Here is a 26,030-nt window from a genome sequence, read left to right as displayed (position 1 = left end):
GCAGCAACAAAACTATAATGTAAAATAAGCTGCATAAATCTAGTAATAATCTCTACATGAACCAAGAAAGGCCTGAAGGAAGATAACAACAACATGCCATCCAACAACTAGAAAATGAATTTGAATCAATGGATAAACATGTTTTGTTTTGTATAAAAATGTTTGAAATTTTTAACATGGAAATTTCCTTTGATTACTTTATAAATTTAATTAAGTTCCTTCAACCAACCAAGGCAATTTTAGGCTAATAAGATTTCCTCATTGTGTTAACCTCCTAATGTTAAACCAATCTTGCATTTTTGGAATAAAACTAGGCAGGTTAGTTGTTGTTGTTGCTTTTAATCTTTCTAAAGAGATTTATTGATGGAATTTGCTGATGTCTTCACAGGATTATTTTGTACATTTATATTCATGATTAATACTTATCTGTGAATCTTATTAAGTCCAAAAAAAGTTGTTTTAGTATTGCATTATAAAATACATTGTTTCTTCATTCATCGCCAAAGAAATTAAAACATGTTTATAAATTAGTATTTATTTTAGTAAAACTCCCACTTATTCTGATCAATAGACATACTGATTCTGGTAAACAAGCTACCCTATGATTCATCTTGCCATTGTGGTTCTCCATATTTACTCTTTCCATTAGTGACTTCTTAATGAGCCAATACTTAGCTTTATGTATCTTCTGATTGTATATTTTGCACTATTTTCCACTTTGTTATATATGTATTTTTCATATTTGTACTATTCACCTAATTTTTATTTATAATTTATACTAGCTTCTTATATCATTTTCACTTTCTTTTCTCTAAGACTTTACAGAATTTTGAAATTACACATAAAGCCCTATCTCTCTAGTGTACACGTATGCATTTATTTTGTTGGGGAAAAAATTTCAGTTTTTGTGTCAGGAGCTGCCACATAGGAGCTGAGCGCCCCCTAGCTTTGAACAACGGAAAGGGGGAGACTGGCTTCCTTGACCTGGAAGCAGGTGGATCCCCATCTCCTTCAGCAGAGAAGCAAAGCTTTGGGAATGGGCGTTACTCAATGGGAGAGGGCTGCCCCTTGTAACATTATCTTTTTGCCTTACATGGATGGAATGTTCTTTCCAACAGCCTCCCCAAATAAAACCAGGGTTCGAGGGGGCGCTCTCTCTTTTTCCAACAGACCCCTAAGGTCCAGAGCCATCACAGAACCCAAAGGAAAAGGTATTTTCTGTCTGTGTGTAATTATTTCGTGCCAACCCAAATTCACCTGGAGTGACCCTGAAGGGTTTATTTGTGTGTCGGGGCATTTTTGAGTCAAAATCTTTCCATTAATGGCCATGTGAATATTTTGGTTATCTATTCATCAATCCATTTTTTTCTGTGCACTTATTATTCAGTTCATCAAGATTTTAACAATATTCTAATAAATTTGTTCTTAATATCTTCTTTACTATTAATCAGTGCCACATCTCTATGTAATTTCATTCCAAATGTCACTCATGGGTACATCCTCTGTGATTTTGAATGACCTTGGAATTGGTTCTCCATGTTCACTCTTTTCATCAGTCTCCTTTTAATGAGCCAACTTTTACATGTCTGTATCTTCTGAATAATGTATTTTAAATTATTTTCCCATTTTGTAATTGTTTTTTATTTTTCTTTGTATTTATTATTTTTGCTTTTTAAAATCTAAAGTCATTTTTATAATCAATTAGTCCTTTTTTGATGCAACAAAAGCTACTGATTTCTCTTTAAATAATAGGATGATAGTAAGTTTTTAATGATACATTTCTGAATATTTTCTAATTTCTTGGAAATGTACAATGTGATACCATTACTTTCTTACTTTGTCTACCCTCACTATAGACAGTAACATGTTTAGCCTTTTACTACTGTGGTATTAAATATCACCATCATTATTTTCATGTTTATCTTACGGTAGATATTCATTATATTCTCCCATTCTATACTCCATGCTTTTAAATATTTCATCATCCTATTCGTTCTATTGCAGCAATACATTCCATGCAATTTCTTCAAATTTTAGTTACCAATTACTTTTCTCTTCTGAGTCTAATGAACAATACAAGTAACTATTGAATTGGCAAGTTTAAGTAATGTATTTTTCATTTCTAGTAATGTTTTTCCTTCCTATTTTGCCATCTTTAAAAAATTGTCCTTGCGTTTATTTTCAAGCATCTCTCTTTAGTTCTTGAAACAAATCATACTTATTTTATAATCTCATGTATAATACAATCTCTGAAATATTTAAGTAAAATTCTGTGGTTTGTACTCATTTGCACTCATTAAATCAGAATCTCTGTGTGTTTTATAGAATTTTATGCTGAGCTAGTCCTCCTCCCCTCCCCCCAGAACTTTATCTGAGCTGATGCTCTGGTGCCTACACTGAAATTTTAGTCTTTTGGAGGAAATTTGTCTTTGCTCCTGCCAGATGCCTCATTTTACTATCGACCTACAGAACATCTAAATAATATTCTCCACTTAATTTTCAGACACATAGACAGCTGGAAGTTGAGTCGCAAATTCGTTTGAAATTAGGACATTAATAAATCTTAGGGAACATTGTTTTCCTCCATTGACTAAATGAAACAAGCAAGTTTGTTGTCTAACCTGAATGACAGGTTTATTCATGATTTGCTCTTATGCTAAGTATGTAGTGCTGAGGGCCATTACCAAGTAGGAATGACGCATCGAAATTTCCTTGCCAAGCGTACCCCATGCTGCTTAGAGGACATTTGATGGAACATTGCATGCATGCTTTAATGAGGTGACCTTGCTCAAGGACCAAGGCAGATCCGGGTTCAGAGCTGATCAGGTTTGAGGAAGTAACCGGCTCCTTGAGTTTAAGGCGTTGCCAGTTTAAGATAATGGGTTTTAGGGAAGTTGGAAGTTGAAGATTATTGCTGGGATTAGGGTGTTCCTGCTGCTTGTTCCCGTTGAGTTCTCGTGAGATTAAAAGGGGATTTTGGAGAGAGCCTCGTGGAGTAGGTGGTTTGTGCGGGAGACAGCAGAACGCGTTTGCCCCTGGACCTGTGTGGAGGCGGTGTGAGAGCTGGAATAAAGAATTGCTGTTTGAACCTACAAAGCTGTGAGTGCCTCGTGATTCTGGTGCCAAGCCGAGACATTGGCCTTGGCAATGTAGATCTTCTGATTCTGAGCTTCCTCATCATCTCTAATTAGACTTGTCACTTTGGTTTAGCCTTAGGCTTTATTTCTGGTCTCCTCTCTCCTTCAGATACATCAAAATGGGAACCCATGAAAATCCTGGTCTCCCTCAAGACTAAATCTAACACTGATGCCTAATTATTTCCAAAAGTTTCCATTCCAAACATAAAAGTTGGTACTGGTGTGTTTCTTATTTTCTTAACAATTTATCAGGGTATTTTAAGGGATTTTTTAAAAATCAAAATACACACAAAAAACTGACAACTAAAAATCACTTGAGTATCATTGGTTTTTTTCTTCTGATTTTAATGTATTGTTGGATATTTCAGTATCCTATCCTTGATAATTCAATGAATAACAAGACAGGAAATCATTAAGGAGATAGAAGACTTTAACAGCAGTGTCAGCTAGCTTAACCTAACTGACCTGTCTACTAGATACTCTGCTCAACAACAGCAAAACATGTGCTAATTTCATCTGTACAGAACATTTTCTAAAGGCCTAGGCAATTCTTAAAGTATAAGTAATTTTAATACAATTGAAATAATTCAAGAATGTTTTTGAGCAAATAAAATCAATTTAGAAATAACAGAAAATTTTGAAAATCTCATTATATTAGCAAATCAAGCAGCAACTTCTAAATAAATAACAGATCCAAAAACAATCACAAGGGAATTTAGATATATTTTGACTAAATAAAAATGAACTCAGCATATAAACATTTATGAAATGCAATTAATATAAATGCAATTAATACAGGTCTTAGGAGGAAATTCATAGATTGAAATATCAATTCTAGAAAAAATTTACCAAGGAAAAAAATCAAAGCTTCCACTTTGTGTTTGTGTGTGTGTGTATGTATGTATGTGTGTGTGTGTGTGTGTGTGTGTGTGTGTATATATAAATGTAAATTATTCCTAAGAAAGTTCCAGATGAAAGTCAGAGAAAAATCAGTGATATAAAAGTAGAAAAACAATAGAGAAGTCAGTAAAAGAAAAAGTTGACTTTTTGAAAAGGTCAACAAAATTGACAAACGTTTCGCTAGACTGACCAAGAAAAAAAAGGAAGGAACAAATTACTAGTATTGGGGAAAAAAGAGGTGTTACCACTACTCTTGCTATGGAAATTAAAATAATTATAAAGGAATATCATAAACAAAGTTTTGCCAGCAATCAGACAACTAAATGAAATGTCTGGATTCCTCAGAAAACATAAATTATCCAAACTGGTTCAAAAAGTAGAAAACAGAAGAGAAAGAAGTTAGCTATTTAAAATAAGTTGGTATTTTAGTAAGTTGGGTTTTTTTGTATTTTGTTTTTTGTTTTTCTGCTGAGATTAAAAGACCTGACTAGAAGAATTTTAGGGTAGAAAAAGTTTATTTGAGGGCTCACAGTCTCAGAGGTCTCCGTCCACCGACATCCTCGAGGCTCGAGCGAAAGCTGAACATTATGGTGGAAGAATGTGACATAAGGAAGCAGATCACATGATGAACAGGCAGCAGAGAGAGACAGATTCCACTCTCCAGATACAAAACATATACCCCAAAAGCACACCTCCAATAACCCATCTCCTCCAACTATACCCTACCCACCTTAAGTTACTACTCAGTTAATTCTGTCAGGGGATTAATTCACTGATTGGGTTAAGACTCTCATAACCAGAACATTTCTTCCCTAAACCTTCTTGCCTTGTCTCACACATGAGTTTTGGGGGACATGTCATATCCAAACCATAACAGCTGGCAAATTTAGACTAAACAGGTTGGCCGTGAATATAAAAATTTGTAAGTGGGCCCTGCTAGAGAAAGAACAATTTCAAGAAAATTAAAAAGCAAACAATCAAAGGAAAAAAACCTCAAGCTCATAACTTGTGAAGGTTTAGAGGTCAAATTCAACTAATAAATTAACATAACTGCTCCAGATAAGTAAAATTCCTAGGATCAAAATAGAGGCAAAACAGCAATCAAAAGCTCACTGGACTTGACCTCTCCCGGAACAGGCCACCAATTGCCTTGACCAGCACAGCCAATCTCATGGGTTCTGGTGAGGGGCAAAGAGGGATGAGAAAAATAAAGACAAAGATTGTGAAGACATAGCTGGGGTCAAGTGGAGCATGGCTCTCTGAGGGAGAAGCAGGTCTAAAGAATTATGCCAGCAATCTTTATTTATATATGTCTCCTTATTGGATTAAAGTTTATGCAAGCATTATTTTTTTGTATTCATGCTAGTTACAGAGTTAGCAATATTATGCAGTTTATTCAGCAGTTACATTCTATAGTTGTAATGTGCAATGTTAGGAGCTTTGTGTAACTGTCAAGAAAGTCCATTGTTTAAAGTTACTCTTATGCAGGCAGGTTTAGGAGCAGTGGAGCTTGGTGAAACATTGTGGTTGTCTAGCAAGAGAGTTCCTCTATTCCCAGGAACTATGTGCCTGAGATCAAGGTTAAGGATGATAAGACTGTAGCACAAAACCTCCTTATGGAGGGCATTACCACAGCAGCTAGACATCCTGCATCTTTGTACAGATACTTTCCCAGGCATCCAGCATGCCATAGCCATGAAGTCATCAGAGACCCCAGTCTCAGACACTGCTCTCCCATTCTCTGTCACCGCTCTCCACATATAAGTCCATATAGACCCCATGTAGATTATACACAAACTGATCAGCAAACAAAGACTAATAAAACTAGGCCTCAAAATTAACTTTTTCTATTATACTAACAAGGACGAAGCATTATGAAAAGTGCAGATGACTCCTTGTGGGTGTGAATTTGAGTCTGCCCAAGAATCACCTGAGATCTAGGATTTCCCAGGGTGTCCGTGCTGACTCGACTGTAGTCTCATTGTTTTTAAAACACAAATACAGGCACATATATAGCATGCATTTATAAATCACGTAGTTACGCTATTGCATAGATAACAGAGTATACATATTAATTCTATTCAAAGAAAAAAAAAATTAGAAAAAGAATAACATTCAAGAGAATAAATAAAAGATCTAATGTTTTGTTGAAACTCCCCTGAGTGTGTACCCCTCTTTGGAGACTATAGCTTGAAAGACTTATGACATGACAAAAATGTATGTATGGATTCACCATGACACATACCTTCAGTTAATAACTATTGTCTCAGAGTAATAATTATTAGCATTCCTTTTTCTCTCAAGGTTTTCTTGATTTAAATGATAGATTACATGGATGCCCAATTGTTTAAAAAACAACAACAACAACAAAGTATATGAATTCTGAATTAAATTTTTCCCCTTATAAAGGGGTAAAAACCTCCCAGCCTCAGGCAGAATCAAGTAGTTAGGAATGTTTTGACAGGCAGTGTTCAGAGCACAAAAACAAAAACAAACAAACAAAAACCCACACGTCTAGATTGTGTAGCACTTCGGACCATGTCCCTGGCTCTGCAGTCTAAAAGACATCAGTTTCTTCTTAAACATTTTTTACTTACATGACTTGGAAACATTAAGGGTTCCATCTCTGATACAAACTCCTTTAAAAGTAAATTGGCTTCTGAATTCTTAAAAACACAGACACATGTAGTTTTCAACACATCACTGAAAACTTTCAATTTTCCTACAATTAAAATGTGGCCAATAACACCAACTAGAAATCACTTTAAATTTCTAGTAACTTAAATACTACTGCCAAGGTAAAAATATATACCGAATGTCTGCATGCCCCTGGGATATCATAAATGCATGGAATTTCCAACAGACCTAAAAGACAGCAGGCTCAGTTTTCCTCAGTGCATTTCCAGTGTATGCCTATGAATTCAGCAATCTTATTAATACCTTCTTTCAAAAGTGTCCTGGTTTGTAGACAACATACAGTCACTCTAAACAGGTGATTTTTTTTTGTACACAGAGCTCCGAATGATTATCTGTGCTTCCCCAACAAAGGAAATGGCAACAATAGAAAATCCTTATTATTACCTTTCTGCACAGCTAGTGGGAGTTCTTGAAGTTTCCAGATTGACCACGCATCAATTTTTGTGGTAATCTTTCCCTTTCTTAATTTTTGTTGATTTAAAGTTTCTTCGGCAATTGCCCGGTCAGTTTCTAGACATTTAATGAGATGGATCGTCTCTGACAGCAATGTTTCCATTTCTTTCTTTAACTCAGGACACTTTTCATCTGAAAATAGGAAAATGCATTTACATTTGTTAGTGAAGAAGCCTGCAAGCTGTGTGATAGGAACATGGGTCTTAGTTGGATTATTATTCTTTTAAATATTTACGCATTTAATAAGAGAATGTTAAAAAAATGAATTAGCCTTTTAAAGACAGTCTTATTATAATACAATCATAACATTGATTATAATCTTTGAAGGCAAAATTTTTCAATGAGCAATTTCTATTAAAAAATCACATAGAACCAGAAGAATGAGAAATTATACTTCATTTTTGTAGGATATGTCAAAATGCATTCTACTATCATGTATAACTAATTAGAATATATTTTAAAAGGGCTACATCTTAAACCATATCTTCAAGAATAATATAATTTCATTACAGTACATGGAAAAAACATATGTTATATGCACAACTGTACTATACAACTTTATTTTTAATTTATGAATGTGTTTCCTACCATTCTATAAGAAAACAAATCAAAATTATTATATCAGACAAATACCGAAGATCCTCAGATGGTTCCTAGAAATGAACACTCTATATTCTTATCAGACAAATAACTTCTCTCTTTAGCTTTACCAGGAATTCATCAGAATTTCCAAATTCTATTTATTTTCTTATAATACGAATTAACTCCTTTAATGATAGATATTTGTGATTCCTGGTTCACAGCACTGAAATGATATGACTTAATATTTATTAACGAAAGTATTGCCATGGTATTCATCCATCTAGTTACAGAAAAAAAAATGTGTACAGAGGTTATTATTTTCAGGAAATAGGATCCACCCTGGAGATAAGAAGGTAAAGAAGATAGATAATGTTCCCATCCTTATGGGATTTATATGTATAAGCAGTGACTTTTGCCAAAGTGTGACATGATGAGAATACTTATAACCAAACTGTCAAGAGCTAAGGTGGGAGGGAAAATAGTATAAAAGCAGAATGGAAAAAGGCAATTAATAAATTTCCTTTTTGTTTTGCTTTTGGACAATAAAGACAATGATTTTTCTGCTCTGTGATCAGATTACGTAAAGGTCACATGATGGTTATAAGTGTAAGCTCACAGTCACTCAGTAGATCCAATGTACTGGGCTTGTCAGAGAAATTCTGCATGGTGCCAAAAAGAATTCTTGACAAACAGGATTCTCTATTTTAATGCATAAAAATGATTTTCTCTGGTCTGGCCCTTAAGTTAGTCTCTCTAAATCAATTGTTTGGTTTTGCCAAGTTCTACCACTTCCTGGGTACTTTATATACTTTTTTTGTGAATCAAAAATTTTTAAATGAAAACATACTTATGGAACACTGTGTTCTCCAGCCAATTTGTGACTCACTCTGTCATCAATTTATAAAATTTCAGCCTGAAACTCACAGAGAAGTGAATACTATTTAAAATTAAAACATTCTGAACTGGATTTATATGTGTTTTGCCAAAATTGCTCATTGTTTTAAGTTGTCTTTTATTCTGTTCCTGTAATAGCCTTCTAAAATAATTGCTGTACATACATATCTTGTATGTACAGCATAATCTAATTCATTATATTAAGCATCTACTTTTTTTCCTACAAATTGTCACATTTACTGTTTCATACTGGCTAAGTAAACAATCGCCTGCAATTTTTAACATAAACATTTAGTTACAATAAATCTCCCTCATCCTGCCACTCTTGTGTATTTTAGACTCAAATGTACATATTTATAATAAACATAAATGTGGATAATTTAGCTATGACCATGATCATTAATATGTTAATCTTTTCTTTCTGCATTTGTCATTTGAAAACTTGGGAAGTAAACACTCAGGTTGTCAACTTCATCGTAGATGCAAATAGTGAAAAGAAAAACAGTCAAAACAGAGTCCCATCACGATGAGATCTTTGAAGAACAAAATACTCTTCCTCTTTGAAGGAAAAGTGAGTTTATCACTTTTTCTTCATTAACTTTTTCTTACAAATTTTTGTGGTGGGTGAAGTATTTTATGTAATTTTGAGAATATAGTCAATGTAATGTTAACCCAAATTTTAGACCAGCATATAAAATATGGTATGTTTTATAAAATGCAAAATGTTTAGTAATCACAACTGAAATACAGACTAGGGCTGCAATGTCCAATATGGTACTCGTGAACCACAAGGAGTTCACATTTAAATGTAACTTAACAAGATTAAACTTAGGAATTAAGTTCCTCAGTCCCATCTAGTCTCATTTCAAAGGCTCACCAGCTGTATGTGGTTAATAGCTTATTCTATTGGACAAAACAGATGAAGAGCACTTCAATTATAATAACAGCCCCTTTACTACAGTTGTCTTCTTGAAAGTTGGGCAGACATCATGATACACTCAGCACCTAGAGCAGTATCTGGTACATAATAGTGTTAATAAATATTCGTGGAACGAATGCCTCATTGAATGAAATGGAGGGCTGATTTCTCTGCTCAGTGCTCACAAGAATTATAAAACTCATAAACATGAATACTGTGAAAAGTAGAAATATATTAAGTGAAAAGTCAGTGAGCTCTAAATATAATTCCATTTATCTAAGTATGAAGAACAATTTCACCTCTCTCTTCTTCTGGTTTGACCTCTTCCACTGGTCCTTCAATACTCAAATCTTCTTTTAGGTCCTTTGTGGGACAAGTTTTTCTCCTACATAATAGGAAAGAAGCAATTGATCAGTAAAGGAGAAATGTACTTGTGGTTAGTAAAACAAATTTTAGGTGCTATGCTACTCTTACACAGAATTTTTTAAATGTTTCTGGTAAAACTTACTTACTATAAACTATTTTCTGGTAAAACTGACTATAAACTATTTTCTGGTAAAACTTCTGGTAATCTTACTATAAGGAACTAATGTAGGAAAATTCTAATAGGTGGTAGGATTTATACTAACTGATAAATGGAATAAAATTTGTTGCAAGAAATTGGTCTTTCTTCAACAATATTGCTATTAGAAAAGGGGCGTTGATTCAAAACAATTTGCATGAGATATTTCTCTAATTTCAAAGTCAGCCATTTCTGGGAAAGCAATATAAATTAGAAGGAGCAAAAATAACATTTCAGATTTAAAGATAATAAGCTGTTAGAAAAATGTTATTTCCAAAGTATCTTTCTAAGCTACTATGTGTTGAATAATTAAATATTTCTCATTATCGGTATTTCTCTGATCCAGTTCTAGGATCCTAAACTAGCCTTCATTTATTTTTGAAAAGGTATTTTCTCACTGATAAAAGTTAAGAAAATTATTATTATCACCAAAACAGGGAGTTTCTTTTAGTTTTGATTAAATTATTAATCTTTTAATAAAGAATTATTACAAGTTAATTTAAGAAAGCATATCAAAAATCATAAAAATCACATAAAATAATCCATATTCACTTATTCTCTTCAGAGATAACATAGATTGTAAGTCTAATGATATTTTAATTTCTATAAAATTAGAGTCATTAAAAACTTGTACCATACTTTAGTTAACATGACACTGTTTCCAGTACATTTTAATGTCATTTAATACTTCTGATGGTTGCATATTCTTCTTCACATACTCTTGTTTCACAGTTCATTTAGGAGATCCCATTCTTTCGGGAGACCAGGAAAATACTTGTTATGTTTTCTTTCTTTGGTTTTGATTTTCTTTTCAAAATGTTTTTGTTGAAAAAAAATGGGGTCTTTTTTCTTGTTTGTTTGCTTTAAAACATAGAAAAATAATTGTCCTACCACCAATTAGTAAGTCAATTGGATTCTAATGCTAATTACATGATCTGGTAAATTATTATACACAATTAAGTCTATTTTCAGATGTTGTCTTTTAATGTTCTGTTCTGATTCTATCTCCGTTCTTCTATTGTTTTGTATTGAGTTAAGTTACATCATTTAAAATCAACCATCTATACACAATGGAGTATTATGCAGCACTAAAAAATGACAAAATCATAGAATTTGCAGGGAAATGGATGGCATTAGAACAGATTATGCTAAGCGAAGCTAGCTAATCCTTAGAAAACAAAAGCCAAATGTCTTCTTTGATATAAAGAGAGCAATTAGGAACAGAACAGGGAGGAAGAGCATGAGGAAAAGATTAACATTAAACAGAGACGAGTGGGGGGAGAGAAAGGGAGAGAGAAGGGAAAGCATATGGAAGTGGTAGGAGACCCTCAATGTTACACAAAATTACATATAAGATGTTGTGAGGGGAAAGGGGGGGGAAACAAGGGAGAGAATTGAACAACAGCAGATGAGGTAGAGAGGGAAGATGGGAGGGGAGGGGAGGGGGGATAGTAGGGGAAAGGAAAGGCAGCAGAATACAACAGTCACTAATATGGCATTATGTAAAAATTGTGAATGAGCAACTGATGTGATTCTGCAATTTGTATTTGGGGTAAAAATGGGAGTTCATAACTCACTTGAACCAAATGTGTGAAAGATGATATGTCATGAGCTTTGTAATGTTTTGAACAACCAAAAAAAAAAAAATCAACCATCTGATTAAGCAGTCTCTCCCCTTCTCCCTCTCAGTAGTCTTTGTGGATATTTTACATAAACAGCATTGTGTAAAAGTGACCTTTTGCAATAATATTTTATTTTATAGATAAACCATAGTTTCTTTATTAATGAGTACATCGATCGATTTGGGATTGTTTCCATCTTTTAACTATTGTGAATACTTATGTTATGAATAAGTCTTTCTCTGAATGCCTGTTTTGAACCCTTTTGGGATATACACCTCAGGGTGAAATTACAAATGGTAATTTGGTAATTCACTTCCTGAAGAACAAACTGCTTTTCACAGTATCTGAATCATGTTATATGCACACCAGCAATCTACAGGATTCCACTGTTGAATATAAGTGGAGAGCAGGTATCCTTATTTTGCTCCTGATCTTAGGTTGAAACTTTCAGTTTTCGCCATAAGTACAGTGTGAGCTGAGGGGTTTTCAAGACATCTTTCATTGTGTTTAGGAATTTTCTTTACAATCCTAGATTTTTGGAGTGTTTTCATTATAAAATGAAAACGTTGTTCTTTGCCATGTGTATTTCCCATCATTTGAGATATTCAGGCAGATATCCCTTTCATTTTATTAGCATCCGTATTATATACAAAACCACCCTTATGTTCCTAAGATAAATCCAATTTGGTAGTGATGTATATTCTATTAGTAGCTTGCTGGATTTACTACTAGTTGGCTAGTATTTTGTTGAGGATTTTGGCATCTATATTCAAAGAGACTGCTCTACAATTTTCTTGTGATGCCTTTATCTAGCTTTGGGATCAGGTTAATAGGTTAATACTGGCCTTATAAAATGAATTAGGAAGAATTCTATTTTTTTTGGAAGAATTTTAAAACGATCACTATAAATTCTTTCAGTATTTAGTAGAATTTATCAGTGAAGCCATTTGGTTCTGGCTTTTCTTGGTTGGGAAGATTTTGATTATTGGTTCAATCTCTACTTCTTATAGATTAGTTCAGATTTTTCTATTTCTTCCTGAGTCAGTTATAGTAATATATGTGCTTCTAGGAATTAGTCCATTTTATGTTGGTTATTCAGTGATATGCAATTGTATATATTATAGTATCCTCTCACAATCCTTTTCATTTCCATAGGCTAATATGTTGTTAATTAGCCTAATGTTTTAAAAGAAGTATTATTATTATTTTACTTGATTTTATTTTATTTGATACATGGTCTTAGTAAGTTGCTGAAGTTGGCCTCAGACTTATGATCCTCCTGTTTTAGCCTCCCAGGTCGCTGGGATTACAGGTGTGTACCACCAGCACATCCAGACTAAAATGCTATTCATTGGAGTCTTCTTTTTCTGTCAGTCTAGCTAAAAGTTTATGAATTTAGTTGATGTTTTCAAAAAAACAACTAATGTTTAAATGAAACTTTTTGTATTTTTTTTTATTCTCTGCTTGATTTATAATTTTTTAAAAACTCCCTTTCATTTTCTAGCTTTGGTTTTAGTTTATGCCTTTACTATTTTTTTTAAAGTTAGCTTAGGAGATTTGAGGTCTCCTTTTTTAATGTAAATTTTAATCTAATGTAAATTTCTAAGTACTATTTTTGCTTATCCCATAAATTTTGGTACATTCATCTCAAAATATTTTCTTATTTTCCATTATTACTGCTGTGAATTACTGCTTTGATGCATTGGGGTTCTTTTTAAAGAATGTTTGTTTAATTCCATACATAAATGAATTTTCTAGGTTTCCTTCTGTTATTAACCTCTAACTTCATTCTGTCACAAAGAAACCTTTTATGAGTTTGATTTTTTTTTATTTTATTAAAATTTGTTCTGTGGTCTAATATGATCTAACCTAAAGACTCTTCCCTTTGCATATGAGATTTTTTTTGTGTGTGTGCTATTTGAGTCTATTTGCTTATCAATCTTGTGTTTAGTTCTTTTATCCATTTTTGAAAGGAGAGGAATTATATTCTCAAGCTCTTCTCATAGAAATGTCTATTTATCCCTTCATTTCTGTTAATATTTCACATATTTCAAAGTTACAGTTAAATGTGTGTATATGTTTATTGTTTTATATCTTCTTGATAGAATAACCTTAACCAATATCTCAAACCTTGTTTGTCTCAGGGAACAGATTTTTATTGAAAGTCATTTGTTTGTGATTTTAGTATAACCACTCTAGTTCTCTTTCGGTTACTGTTTTGCATGAAATATTCTTTATCCCCCACCTCCCAATCTCTGCACTTCTAAATAAGTTGTGTCTTTGGAATCCAAGTGAGTCTCTTCATGCGTATAGAGAGCCCACAGTAGGATCATGTATGCTTATCCATTCTACCGCACCTATCTTCTAATCAGAGATTTTAGTCCATTTTAGTCGTAGTAAAGCAACTACTTTTAAGGAAGGATTTATTTCTGTCATTTTGCTACAGTTTTCTACATTACTTATGTCTTTCCTTCCTCAGCTTCTCCATAACTGCCTCCTTTGGTCATTATTCGATTTTTTCTAGTATGTTGATTTAGTATCCTTTATTTTTCTGCATATTTTTAAAGAATCTTTCTTCGTGTCCACTTTGGAGATAACAATTGACATTTTATTATAAAGCTTAAGTTTGAATTAAAATCAGTGTAATTTCAATACTGTAAAAAACTCCACTCCTTAACAGCTCTGCCCTCCCCATTCTCAGAAATCACACAGTTATACATCCTGTGTCCATAAACACAGATTTATAATCATGGGTTTTATCATGTGGGAAAATAAAGAAGCCTCAAGACAAAAGTACCATTACACTAAGTTTTATATTTTTCTTTATAGTTATTGTTACTTAGGGTGGAAAAAAGACTAAATAAGCCCTCTAGTTTCACTTGTCTTAGTTGACTTTAAAAAGTCATTAATTTTGGAGATTATACAGCTGGGCAATACATTATTAGTTTCTCACTAGTCACTCTGCTGAGTAGTTAGGCCAATAATGGTTGCCTATGTTACTTTATAAGATCTCTGGGGCCACTTTTGCTGAAAACACTAATTTTTCACTTGAGCTGGCAGATACCCAATAAGGTGACTGGAACAAAGAGAAAAAAGTTGGCATCTCTGTCTTCACAATGTTCCTGTCTCCTTTGGAGCTTTAACCTTTGGTCTAAATAAGACCTTCCAGCTACCAGGACCTGAAACACCAGACTGTAAGAGGAGTGCAAAGAGGTGGCATCCAAGTTCCTGCAAAATCTTTGCCTTTAACTGGAAAACACATTAGCTTATCTCTCTTCCTCATTATTTCTATTCAGTGGCATTGAAAAACTGTTTTGGAGCAAGGCTTCTCAGTTGTTTGGTCACTGAATAAAGTTCTTACTTCTCCCATCAAGCTATCTCTTGAGACAATGGCCTTATCAAGCAGCAGCAGAATCAGATCTTTTCTCCTTACATTGTTGTTGGTTTTTTTTTTTCTTTATTTCTTTAATAGTTTTCAGTCTGAAAGATTACTTTGAATGTTTCTTATAGGACAGGTCTATTAGTGATACAATCCCAAGTTTTTTTATTTATCTGGAAATATCTTAGTTTTTCTCCTTCAGTTTTGAAGACTAATTTACAGATTGTAGGATACTGGGATGAATGGTTTGTGTTTTTGTCTTTGTTTTCTCCTTCCAGCATTTTAAATATGTCATCTTTACCTTCCGACTCTCACAGTTTCTGGTGAGAAATTAACTGTGAATCTGACTGAGGATCTCTTGTACAAGAAAAGTCACTTATTTCTTCTTGCCTTTAAGATCCTCTTTGTCCCAGGCTTTTAATACACTGACTAAAATGTGTATTGGTGTAGACTTTATCTTATTTGAAGTTAAGTTTAATGTTCTTTTTTGTTATACATGACAGTAGAATGTATTTTGACATATCATTCACAAATGGAGTATAACTTCCCATTTTTGTGGTTGTACAGATATGGAGTTACGTTGGTTGTGCATGCGTACATGAACATAGGAAGGTATGTCTGACTCATTCTACTGTCTTTCCCATTCCCACCCACCTCCCTTCCCTCACTCTACCCTGTCCAATCCAGTGAACCTCTCCTCCTCCCTATTATCCACCCTACCACCACCACCACCACCTATTGTGAGTCAGCATCTGCCTATCAGAGAGAACATTTGGCCTTTGGTTTTGGGGGGATTGGCTTAACTCACTTATAGTGATTGTCTCCAATTCCACCCACTTACTGGCAAATGCCATAATTTCATTCTTTTTGTTCCAGCCAGTTTTCTTGAAATATTCTTTCTTCTCCTTTTATTCTTGGAATCCTCATGTGGGAATATTTGTTCATTTCTTGTAATACTTTGAGAAACCAGCCTCTACCTCAGATCAAGCCTGTCCAAGGAAGGGGCCATGACCCTTGTCCTTGGAAAGACCCACAGAGCACTCCTAGGCACATACCCATCCTTCTGAGTTGTTATCTACAAATAACAGGAGAGGTCTGCTGCCCCAGGTGTTCCTGACTCAGTCAGGCTAGGTGGGGATCCATAGCAACCCCCTAGCAACCACCAATCAGCATGAGACAGGGAAATACCTGGGATGCCAGATGACCCTCCCAGTAGTTTATGGTGGTTGATAACATGTTGGGAAACCATGTAGTTCAGGATGTACTCCCCTCGTGGCTTAAACCAATCAGTTCAAACGAATCCCCCTCTTGTACTGACCAATCATCCTTACCCAACTTGTTCCTGCCAGTGGATGTGCTAGTCATGTTTCAGAGTTGTTTTATGATTTTCCCGCAGTGTGTGATGATTTGCTAAGAGATGCTATGATGTATGTAAAGTCCCTGTTTTCCCCAAAGAGTGTATAAAACTGCTGCAAACCCTGGGCTCGGGGCCTCTCAGCATCACCAATTGCTGTGTGCGCGGAGGACTGAGCTAGCTCGCAATAAACACCTCTTTGCTGCTTACATCAATCTATGTCTCTGGTGGTCTTTTGGGGGTCCCGAACTCGAGCATAACAAATTCCCTTTGGTTTATTGGATGTATTTCATTTTCTTGGTGCTCTAGTCTTCCATTTCAGACTGGATAATCACTATGGACCTACCAAGTTTACTGATTCCTTTCTTCTGCTTGCTCAAATCTGCTGTTGAACCCCTTTAGTAAAGTTTATAGTTTCAGTTATCTTACTTTTTAGTTTCAGAATTTGTTTGTTTAATTTTTATAATTTCTCTCTTCATTGATATTCTCTATTTGTTCAGACATCATTCCCTGGTTTCATTTAGTTCATTGTCTATAGTTTCCTTTATCTCATTAAGTATCCTCTTTTCTAAGGACATTTCAAACAATTGATTTATTATCTTTGTCTAGTAAGCCCAAATTCTGGGCTTCCTTGGATATAGTTTACAGTTTATATTAGTTGTTTTTCTCCTTCTCCTTTTTCTTATTTTTCTTATTATAAAGAGGCCAAACTTTTTTTTCTCATAGTTTCTATGAAAATTTTCACATAATTTCTAATTTCAAACTTTCTATTTTGCTGTTCTATTTGTTGTAGAAAACTGGACATTTCTCATATTTTAATGTGAAATCAAAATTAGATTAACCTTCCCTTATTAAATTTGTTTACCCTGTTTGTTCTGAGCTGCTGTTTGTTTAATGATTCTTCTATAGACTTCTGAAATGTCTTTATTCTTTGTCATGAGTGACTAATGAAATCTGTTTTCTTTGCTAACTGATGAGCTACTGTTTTGTCTGAGTTACTTTATATGCCTGAAAACAAAGAAAGCAAAAAATAAAAAGTTCCCCCAATCTTAGCAGACACCTCTATGCAGAGATGCTCTTTTAGTGCTTATCCAGGCTGTTACAACCCTGCCTCTGCCTCCAGTTCCTGCTGTGCCAATCTCCTAATATTAGTTGGAGGTAGAAAATTGGGGAATTCTTCAGTATTTTCTGAGCATATTTCCAGTCCTCATCATATCTGTGTCTTTCTGGACTTGCCAATCTATTGGAAGCTTTGAGACTTCTATTCTTTCTAGCTCCCTTTCTAAGGGGCTGAGGATCAAACCCAGTGCCTCACAGGTGCTAGGCAAGTGCTCTACCACTGAGCTACAGCCCCAGCTCTGTCCTAGGCATTTTGATCTGTCTACTGCTCATTGCAGTTTTTATCCATTACCCCAGGCTGTTGTGGCAAGTTTGTGACTTTAAATGCTTTCGGGAAAACACTGCCTTAAAACTAGCCCAGCCCTGTGATTGCTCCAAGTGAGGAAAAACAAAGGCAAGCCTTTGTGCTGGTCTTTGAGGGACTTGTCAGGCAGGTCAAGGCACTCAAAAGAGCTATCTGGAAATAAGGTCCCTCATGTTCCCTCTGGCACTAGTAATTTCTACCACAAGTGTGAGATACTCTCTTCCTGACTACCCCTGATACAGGGATAGTATCACTATGAGCAGGTATTTTAAAAACATCATGGTGCTCTCCTAGTACAATTGCATCAGATCTAATAAGATTTTTCTTGGTTATCCTAATTTTTTTAGTGCAGTCCAGATTATCACAAATGACAATTCTAATGTATTTATTTATTTTTTTGACAATTTTCTTGTTGTTTTTCTGTAGGAATGGAGTCTTAGAAACTCTTATGCTGTCATTTCCATTAAACTTCATCTTTATATTTTTAAAAAGTGTATTTTAAAATTTAATGTGAAAAATCCTACTTTCAATTTCCCACTCTTTTTGAAGGAAACTGAGTCAACTGCAGATTATCAAAATTTCAACATGAACAAAAAAACAATAAAAGAAGCATGAAAGTTTCTTACCATTCTGCAAAAGAAGCTTCAACCTGTCAAAATAAAAGATCTCAATAAAAATCAAATTTTAAACATCTCAAAAAACAATTGGTAAACTTCACTTAAACTTGAACTCACTGACAAATTAGTCGGTTCTCTACTTCACATACCTGCTATAGTTTGGTAAAACTATGCTCTGTTGATTCCCAAACCAACTCCAATCTTTCTATGATTACTCACACCTAATTTTTTTTCACTTTTCACTTCTGTGTTTCTAAGTGTTACCCATTCATCAAAGGCCAATTCAAATGCTGCTTATTCCCCCAAAGACTTTCCACTCAATAAGAAATGCATGAAATCTATTGAATCTTAATTTACTACCAAATAATGGCAAATATAAAATTATACACAAGTTTCACATATATATTTAATTTTCCATAATATTATGCTTCTTCTGGACTTCAAATTCCTTGGCAGGGGTCCTATTCTACAAATATATCTTAACAATAATGTGGCCTGTAAAAGTCATACATTAAAAAAACCATAGGGCTATAAAATCAGAATGGTACATATTTTATAAATGATTTTTATTAATTAGTTATACATAATTAATTGTTCTAAGTTCCTATAGCCTACCAAAATCTGGTTACACACAAACACACACACACACACACACACACACACACACGCACACACCACCAACAACAAAATAAATAATCAGTGTATATATTTTAGGAGAATTTTCAGAAATAGAAAGCAGTCAAATTAGATTGATAATGAAAACAGACCAAAACAAATTCACTTCACAACACACAGATGAAAACTGTTTCAGGATAGGGCCAAGGCTCTGTGTAGCTCCTAAGGAAATCAGCATGCAAAAAAAAAAAAAAAAGTAATAAAGACTTAAGATTCTTCACATTCACCTGTAAATGCTCAATGGGTATTTAAAAGCAAGATTAAAACTGCCTCAATTTTGCATCTGTCTCCTTTATTCTGAGTCTCTTGGATTCCAGAACAAATGTTTTAATCCATAAACATCCTGGGATGATTCTAAACTACCTATTAGGCCACAGTAACTTGCTCAGTACCAAAAAGGCACTGCCTGACTAATCCTGAGATAATGATATACCACCACCATGCCTGACCAAGATCACCTGCTTTTCTAGCTGTGCAAACCTCCCCAGCCATGTAAAGCTCAACCCTTGCTTACATCCCCCTTTCTGTAAAACCTCATTGTCAGCCCCTCAAAGTCAGGGATAGGGATGCAGATCCTCTGGTCTTCCTGGTGTCACAACACTTATTAAAGGTCCCTTCCTGATTTTCACCATTACTTCTTCTGCTTAGTTTTTGGATGGGGCAGTGGAACCTGATTTGTTGGGAACTCCAGAATCCAGCTTCTGACCTACAACTCCCAGTATCAAGAATAAGTAGATGGTAGTCAAAAGTAAAAAATTGAAGAAATGAAGTGTTTGAGATGAATGAGTCCTATTGCTTTGCATCCAAAGAATCCAGAATGCAGGGCTGAAGATGTGCCTTTTAGTTGTTGCCACACATAAGATCTCTAACCATGTGGGAGATTTGTCTAAAATGGAAAGGTTGGGCAAGCATGGAAGTGATGGTTCTAGAGAGAAGTAAAGAAAAATCTACAGAACTAGGCTAGATTCTCACAGTGGGCACACAAGTAGGTGATTAAAGTAAATAAATAAATGCAATTAATTCGGGAATAGACCACTGCAAATTGTTTTCCTCAATATACTATCTCTTATTTCAAAGAACCCCAATAAAATGTTGTATTTAGGTGATACGAAACTTTGATATAGGTATACTCCAAGAAATGCTAAAAACCAACCAAACATAAAAGCCCAGAAACACATGCTTGAAACCAATAGTCAGTCCAATCTGTCACTTACAAATTTAAAGGACAATGAAAATTATGCAAGTACCTAAAGAAAGACTGTAGTATAAAAAATTTTAAAAAACACTTTGTACAACCAGAGGAATGAGAAGTTATGCTCCATTTGTGTACAATGTGTCAAAATGTACTACTTTCAGTTATAACTAATTAGAACAAATAAAAAAGCAAAAAAAAAATTTAAGAAAAAATAAATATGTATGAAAACATTTTTAAAAATGAGAAAATTTACTTCAGATGTAACAGAAATACTGGAATGAAAAAAAAGTTAATATCATAATAAATAAATTCAAAGCATATGTCTTTATTCTTTATAGTATCCAAAATACAAAAATGAAACTTATTACAAGACCATCATTATTCAAATATGGACTAGTTTAAATTAAGTGATGATTTCAACAGAACATCATAGGATGAAAAAAACATATAAGAGAATCTAGTTTGTTAGAAAATTTACATTTCAAATCAATGGAGATGGAAAATGCAATGTACACTGGGATAATTTCAATTTCATGTGGAAAAAAACTAAGTATCATATTTGCCTCATTCAATAAGCAACCTTCCAATGGTCTAAAGAACTAAATACAAAATGTAAAAATTATGCAAATTTTAATAATCTTGAGAGTTTTTTTAACAATTCAAAAGTGCTAGCATTTGTATGATTCTATGATCTGTGTAATCAGATTTTCAATAAAATCCATTTTTTCTGTATTAAAATTTTTCTGTCTTAAAAATGATTATAGTTAAAGGACTAGTAAAAGTGAATAAAATAAAATAAAGTTTGCGATTAACATTGCAAATAAAAGATTATTATCAATGTTTCTAAAAATATGGAAATGCAATAGATGAAGAAAATGGAAAAGATATATAAATAGAAGTTAACAGAAAATTAAATGCAAAAGAAACTTTATATGGCTAATTGATCTATGGGTGTGCACGTGTGTGTGCATGTACACAATTACATACACACATGCACAGATATATTAATGTGTTGCAGAATCAATAATTTAACATTATCTATTCAGTAATTTGCCTATCTTTCCTAATACTTCTGACTCAGTCTTCTCAAAACAGATATTGGTGTTTGCTATTCTGCTGGAATTTTCTTGTGCTAATAGTATAATAGCTACAATGGAGTCTAAGAAACTCTAAATAGACCAAATTCCTCTACATAATAAAAAAATGTATGAATACAATTTTATTGACAATCTCAGTGAATATTTTCACATATATAATAAGTTATTATAAAATATGTTTAAGAACTATGTATCAACAATACTGAAAATAACTAAAAGAAAAAAATATTCCATGCCAGATCTCAAAGCATATTTTAAGCATGTAAGGGAGTGAAATAACCTATTGAAATAAAAAGATAAAACCTAACCGACATGATTCTGCAATCTGCATTTGGGGTTAAAATTGGGAGTTCATAACCCACTTCAATCTAATGTATGAAATATGATATGTCAAGAGCTTTGTAATGTTGTGAACAACCAATAAAAAAAAGAAAGAAAAAAAAGAAAAAAGATAAAACCTGGTAGTGGGTAAAAGAGGTACACAGAATTTGAATACTTGGCATATGATATATGTGGATAGCTAGTTTCTAAGAAATGACCAGATTTGCAATAAATTCCATGTGGAGAAAAAAGTAAAACATTTCTTTCAAATTAGCAACTTTTTTTCTTACACAAAAAGTCAGTTTCACACTTAAGCAATTAAATCTCAAATGGAAAACTAAAATTTTAGAAAATATGAAGTAAACATTTTGTATGACTCTGTAGTATAAGAAGATTTCTTAAGACACAAAACACTTAAAGGTAAAATGATAAGTTTAAGTACATTAAAATTAATAATCCTTTTATTAAAAGATAGAGTAAAAAGAAAAGTTGCAGAGAGAAAATTATTTCTAATACATTTAATTTCCTGATGATGCTGATTTGTACCTATAAGTCAATAAGAAGATATGTGTAAACCCAAAAGAACATGGGCAAAAAATAAACATGCATTTTGCAGAGAAGAGAATGAATATTCAGAGAGAATATTAATAGGTTCAAATTAATTAATGATCCAGAAAATATTATCTCTTGGTTTTGGAGACTGACAATACAGGGTCCTGGACAATGCAGAACTCTACATCAGGCTGATTTACATGATAGTGATCAAAGCCACTTGAAATCAGTTACCCCATGTGTCAGGAGCAAACTGTTAAGAGGCATTTCAATGAATTGTGATATAAATACATAAAAAATTTAAAGTCCTCAATGCTTAATTAATATTTTATTAATAGTACACCAGAAAATCATGTGTTGTATAAAGATAAAGCAAACTCAACCAAATTTTTAGAAATAGAGATGATTTGGCATAGAGAAACACTTTAGGAAAATATATTCAAAATATTACTTCAGCAGTGATTTTTTAAAAGAGCCAAATTTCTAGGTACCTGGTATTGAAATGCTAATATGTAACAACAAATCTCAATATTATGTGTAATTATAATGCACCAGCAAAATTAAATAAATAAATTTTTAAAATACTAAGTGTATCCTCTCACTCATCTCCAAAACAGGACATATACCTTCTCTTTCTAAATATATTATTCCCAGTAATAAGTTTCAAACTGTCCCCTAAAACTCTCTTGCAATGGTGATTAATTCACAGTCTGTGGCAAGACATTAAAAAACCTTTTATAAGATAATACACATTCTTAAGCTTCATGTCCCTCCATATACTCTTCCCTACCTCTGGCTAATTCTTCTCCCTAAGGGCCCTATTCATGCAATTTCTCTCTTAACCCAATTTAATCCTTACCTCTTTCCACAATGACATCTTTGCCCTCCTAAACTTAGGATTACTTTCACCCTTAAAATTTCATGTGACGTTTTACTGACCACTTCTGTAATCATTAGTATGTGCATGTGGTTGTCTATGTGTGTCTGCTGTCTTTCTCACATTAGATTGAAAGACCTGGATGTAAAGAATCCACACATAATTCATCATTATCCACAGTACCTCCTGGAACTTGGTACATTCTAGGCATGACACTGAATATGAATTATTCACTGTGGCAAGGGAGATACACATCTTGTCATGAAGACCCAATGGTACAACCTCCAGATGGGAGAAAAATAACAGCATAAAAAGAAAGAGGAACATACGGCCTATTCACAAGAAAAAATAAATTAAAAGAAACCATCCCTGAGGAAGCCCAAGCCTTGGCCTTCCTAAACAAAGAATTTAAATCTACTGTTTTAAGTCTTTTCAACAAATTAGAGAAAACCATGGACAAAGAACTGAAGAACTATAAGACAACGACATTTCAACAAAGCAAAGTTATCCACAGAAGATAGAAATTAGAGGGCATAAGAGGAGCCAAAAAGAAATTTTGGAACAGAAAATTACAAGAACTGAAATGTGGTATTCATTATGGGGCTTTAGTAGAAAATTTGAGCAGGGAGAAGGATGAATCATTGATATTGAAGGTAGATTAAATGAAGAAAATAAGTAAATAGAGCCTACCATACCATCAAATTCACCATCATACACAGAATGCAAGTTTCAAAAGGAAAGGGGATGATAAAAATTTTAAAGAGATAATTTGAATACTTCTCAAACTGAAGTCATATATCTACAAGTGTAAGAATTGTCATGATGGATGAGCTGGGGTTATGGCTCAGCGGTAGAGTGCTCGCCTAGCATGTGCAAGGTCCTGGGTTTGATCCTCAGCACCACATAAAAGTAAATAAGTAAAATAAAAGGTATTGTGTCCAACTACAACAGAAAAATAAATAGGCAGAGAATCTGTCCTCTGTGGATCCTGACACCTTGCGTGGGCATCGGCCATGTGGCCTCTGAACAGCTGCAGATGCAACACGTGTCAACTGCCTCAGGTTCCCCTGCCCAGGTTTTAGCCGAGGGCACTTCTGCATCCTCCTGGACATCAGGAGTCTCCTCTGAAGCCCCCACTTGCAGAAGACAGCAGAGACTGTTCTCCCTGGGACACTCCCCCTGCCCTGCTCCTCTGTCCTTTCTCCCATTCTTCTGAGATGTTTCTTAATAACTTTGTTTCAGACACAAAAAAATCATAAAATTTGTTCAGCTGAGTTCAGGGCTGAACTGAATGGTAACTCAATAAATGCTTGTTGTTCTAGTCACAAAGTTTTGGAGTGAGTGTGTGTGTGTGTGTGCGCGCGCACATGTAGGTAGCAAGTGTTAATAGAAAAAACAAGGTAAATGGTTAATTTGATGAAAAAATTTTCATTTGAATAGTGGGGACAAAATTCATATTATAATAGATAAATGAATTACTGAGAGGTGAGGAATTAGAGATACTATATTTAGGCAAGTTTTAAATAGGAAGAAAAAGGAATAAAAAAATACATTTATGAAAAGTATAGAATTTTTTTAAAAAAATGTTCTTAAAAATGGATGAAACGTTTGTATTTTAAACATGGACAGAAATGAGTAAAGTAGGGGCTGGGGTTGTGGCTCAGTGGCAAAGCGCTTACCTCGCATGTGTGAGGCACTAGGTTAGATTCTCAGCACTACATAAAAATAAATAAATAAAAAATAAAGATATTGTGTCCACCTACAACTAAAAAAAATATTTTTAAAAAATGAGTAACAAAAACCTTAACACCAAAAAAAAAAAAAAAAAGCCCAACCCAATCAATAAATGGGCCAAGAAACTGTACAGGCTTCTCAGAAGACAATATACAATCAGTCAACAAACATGAAAAAAATGCTCAACATCTCTAACAATTAGAGAAACGCAAATCAAAACTATTGTAAGATTTCATCACACTTCAGTCAGAATGGCAGCTATCAAGAATACAAACAACAATAAGTGTAGGCGAGGATGTGGGGGGAAAGGCACACTCATACATTGCAAATTGGTGCAACCAATCTGGAAAGCAGTATGGAGATTTTATGGAAAGCTGGGAATGGAACCACCATTTGACCCAGCTACCCCACTCCTTTGTTTATACCCAAAGGACTTAAAAACAGCATACTACAGGGACACAGCCACATCAATGTTTATAGCAGCACAATTCACAATAGCTAAATTGTGAAACCAACCTAGACGCCCTTCATTAGGTGAATGAATGGGGAAACTTTGGTATATATACACAATGGAACATTACTCAGCATTAAAAGAGAATAAAATCATGGCATTTGCAGGTAAATGAATAAAGTTGGAGAATATAATGCTAAGTGAAGCAAGTCAATCCCAAAAAAACAAAGGCCAAATGTTTTCTTTGATATGAGGATGCTGATTCATAATGGCGATGGGGTGCGGGGAAGCATGAGAAGAAGGGAGGAACTTTAGATAGTGCAAAGGGGAGGGCAGGGGAAGGGAGTGAGTATGGGGGTAGGAAAGATGGTGGAATGAGTTAGACATCATTACCCTAAGTACACGTATGAAGACACGAATGGTGTGAAAATACTTTGTGTACAATTAGTGACTTAAAATATTGTGCTCTGTATGTGTAATATGAAATGAATTGCATCCTGCCATTGTGTATAGCAAATTAGAATAAATGACTTAATTTTAAAAAGAAATTAATAATGTAAAAAAAAGTAGATTTTGACGGTAGAATGGT

General features: G+C 34.0%; 1 protein-coding gene across 1 annotated transcript in view; it reads right to left on the bottom strand.

Moving 5' to 3' along the window:
- Ccdc178 (coiled-coil domain containing 178) overlaps positions 1-26,030 on the bottom strand; it is a 395,200-nt gene that overhangs the window by 312,671 nt on the left and 56,499 nt on the right. Inside the window, exons 6-8 of the mRNA XM_078030207.1 lie at positions 18,549-18,571; positions 9,882-9,967; positions 7,119-7,319 (exon numbers count right to left, since the gene is read on the bottom strand). Coding sequence (XP_077886333.1) covers positions 7,119-7,319; positions 9,882-9,967; positions 18,549-18,571 — 310 coding nt within the window. The remainder of the gene's footprint in view (positions 1-7,118; positions 7,320-9,881; positions 9,968-18,548; positions 18,572-26,030) is intronic.

This window comes from Ictidomys tridecemlineatus, chromosome 13 (genome assembly GCF_052094955.1).
Source record: "Ictidomys tridecemlineatus isolate mIctTri1 chromosome 13, mIctTri1.hap1, whole genome shotgun sequence".
Taxonomy (NCBI): Eukaryota; Metazoa; Chordata; class Mammalia; order Rodentia; family Sciuridae; genus Ictidomys; species Ictidomys tridecemlineatus.
The sequence above is the reverse complement of the archived record's forward strand: the minus strand, read 5'-3'. Positions and strand labels throughout refer to the sequence as shown.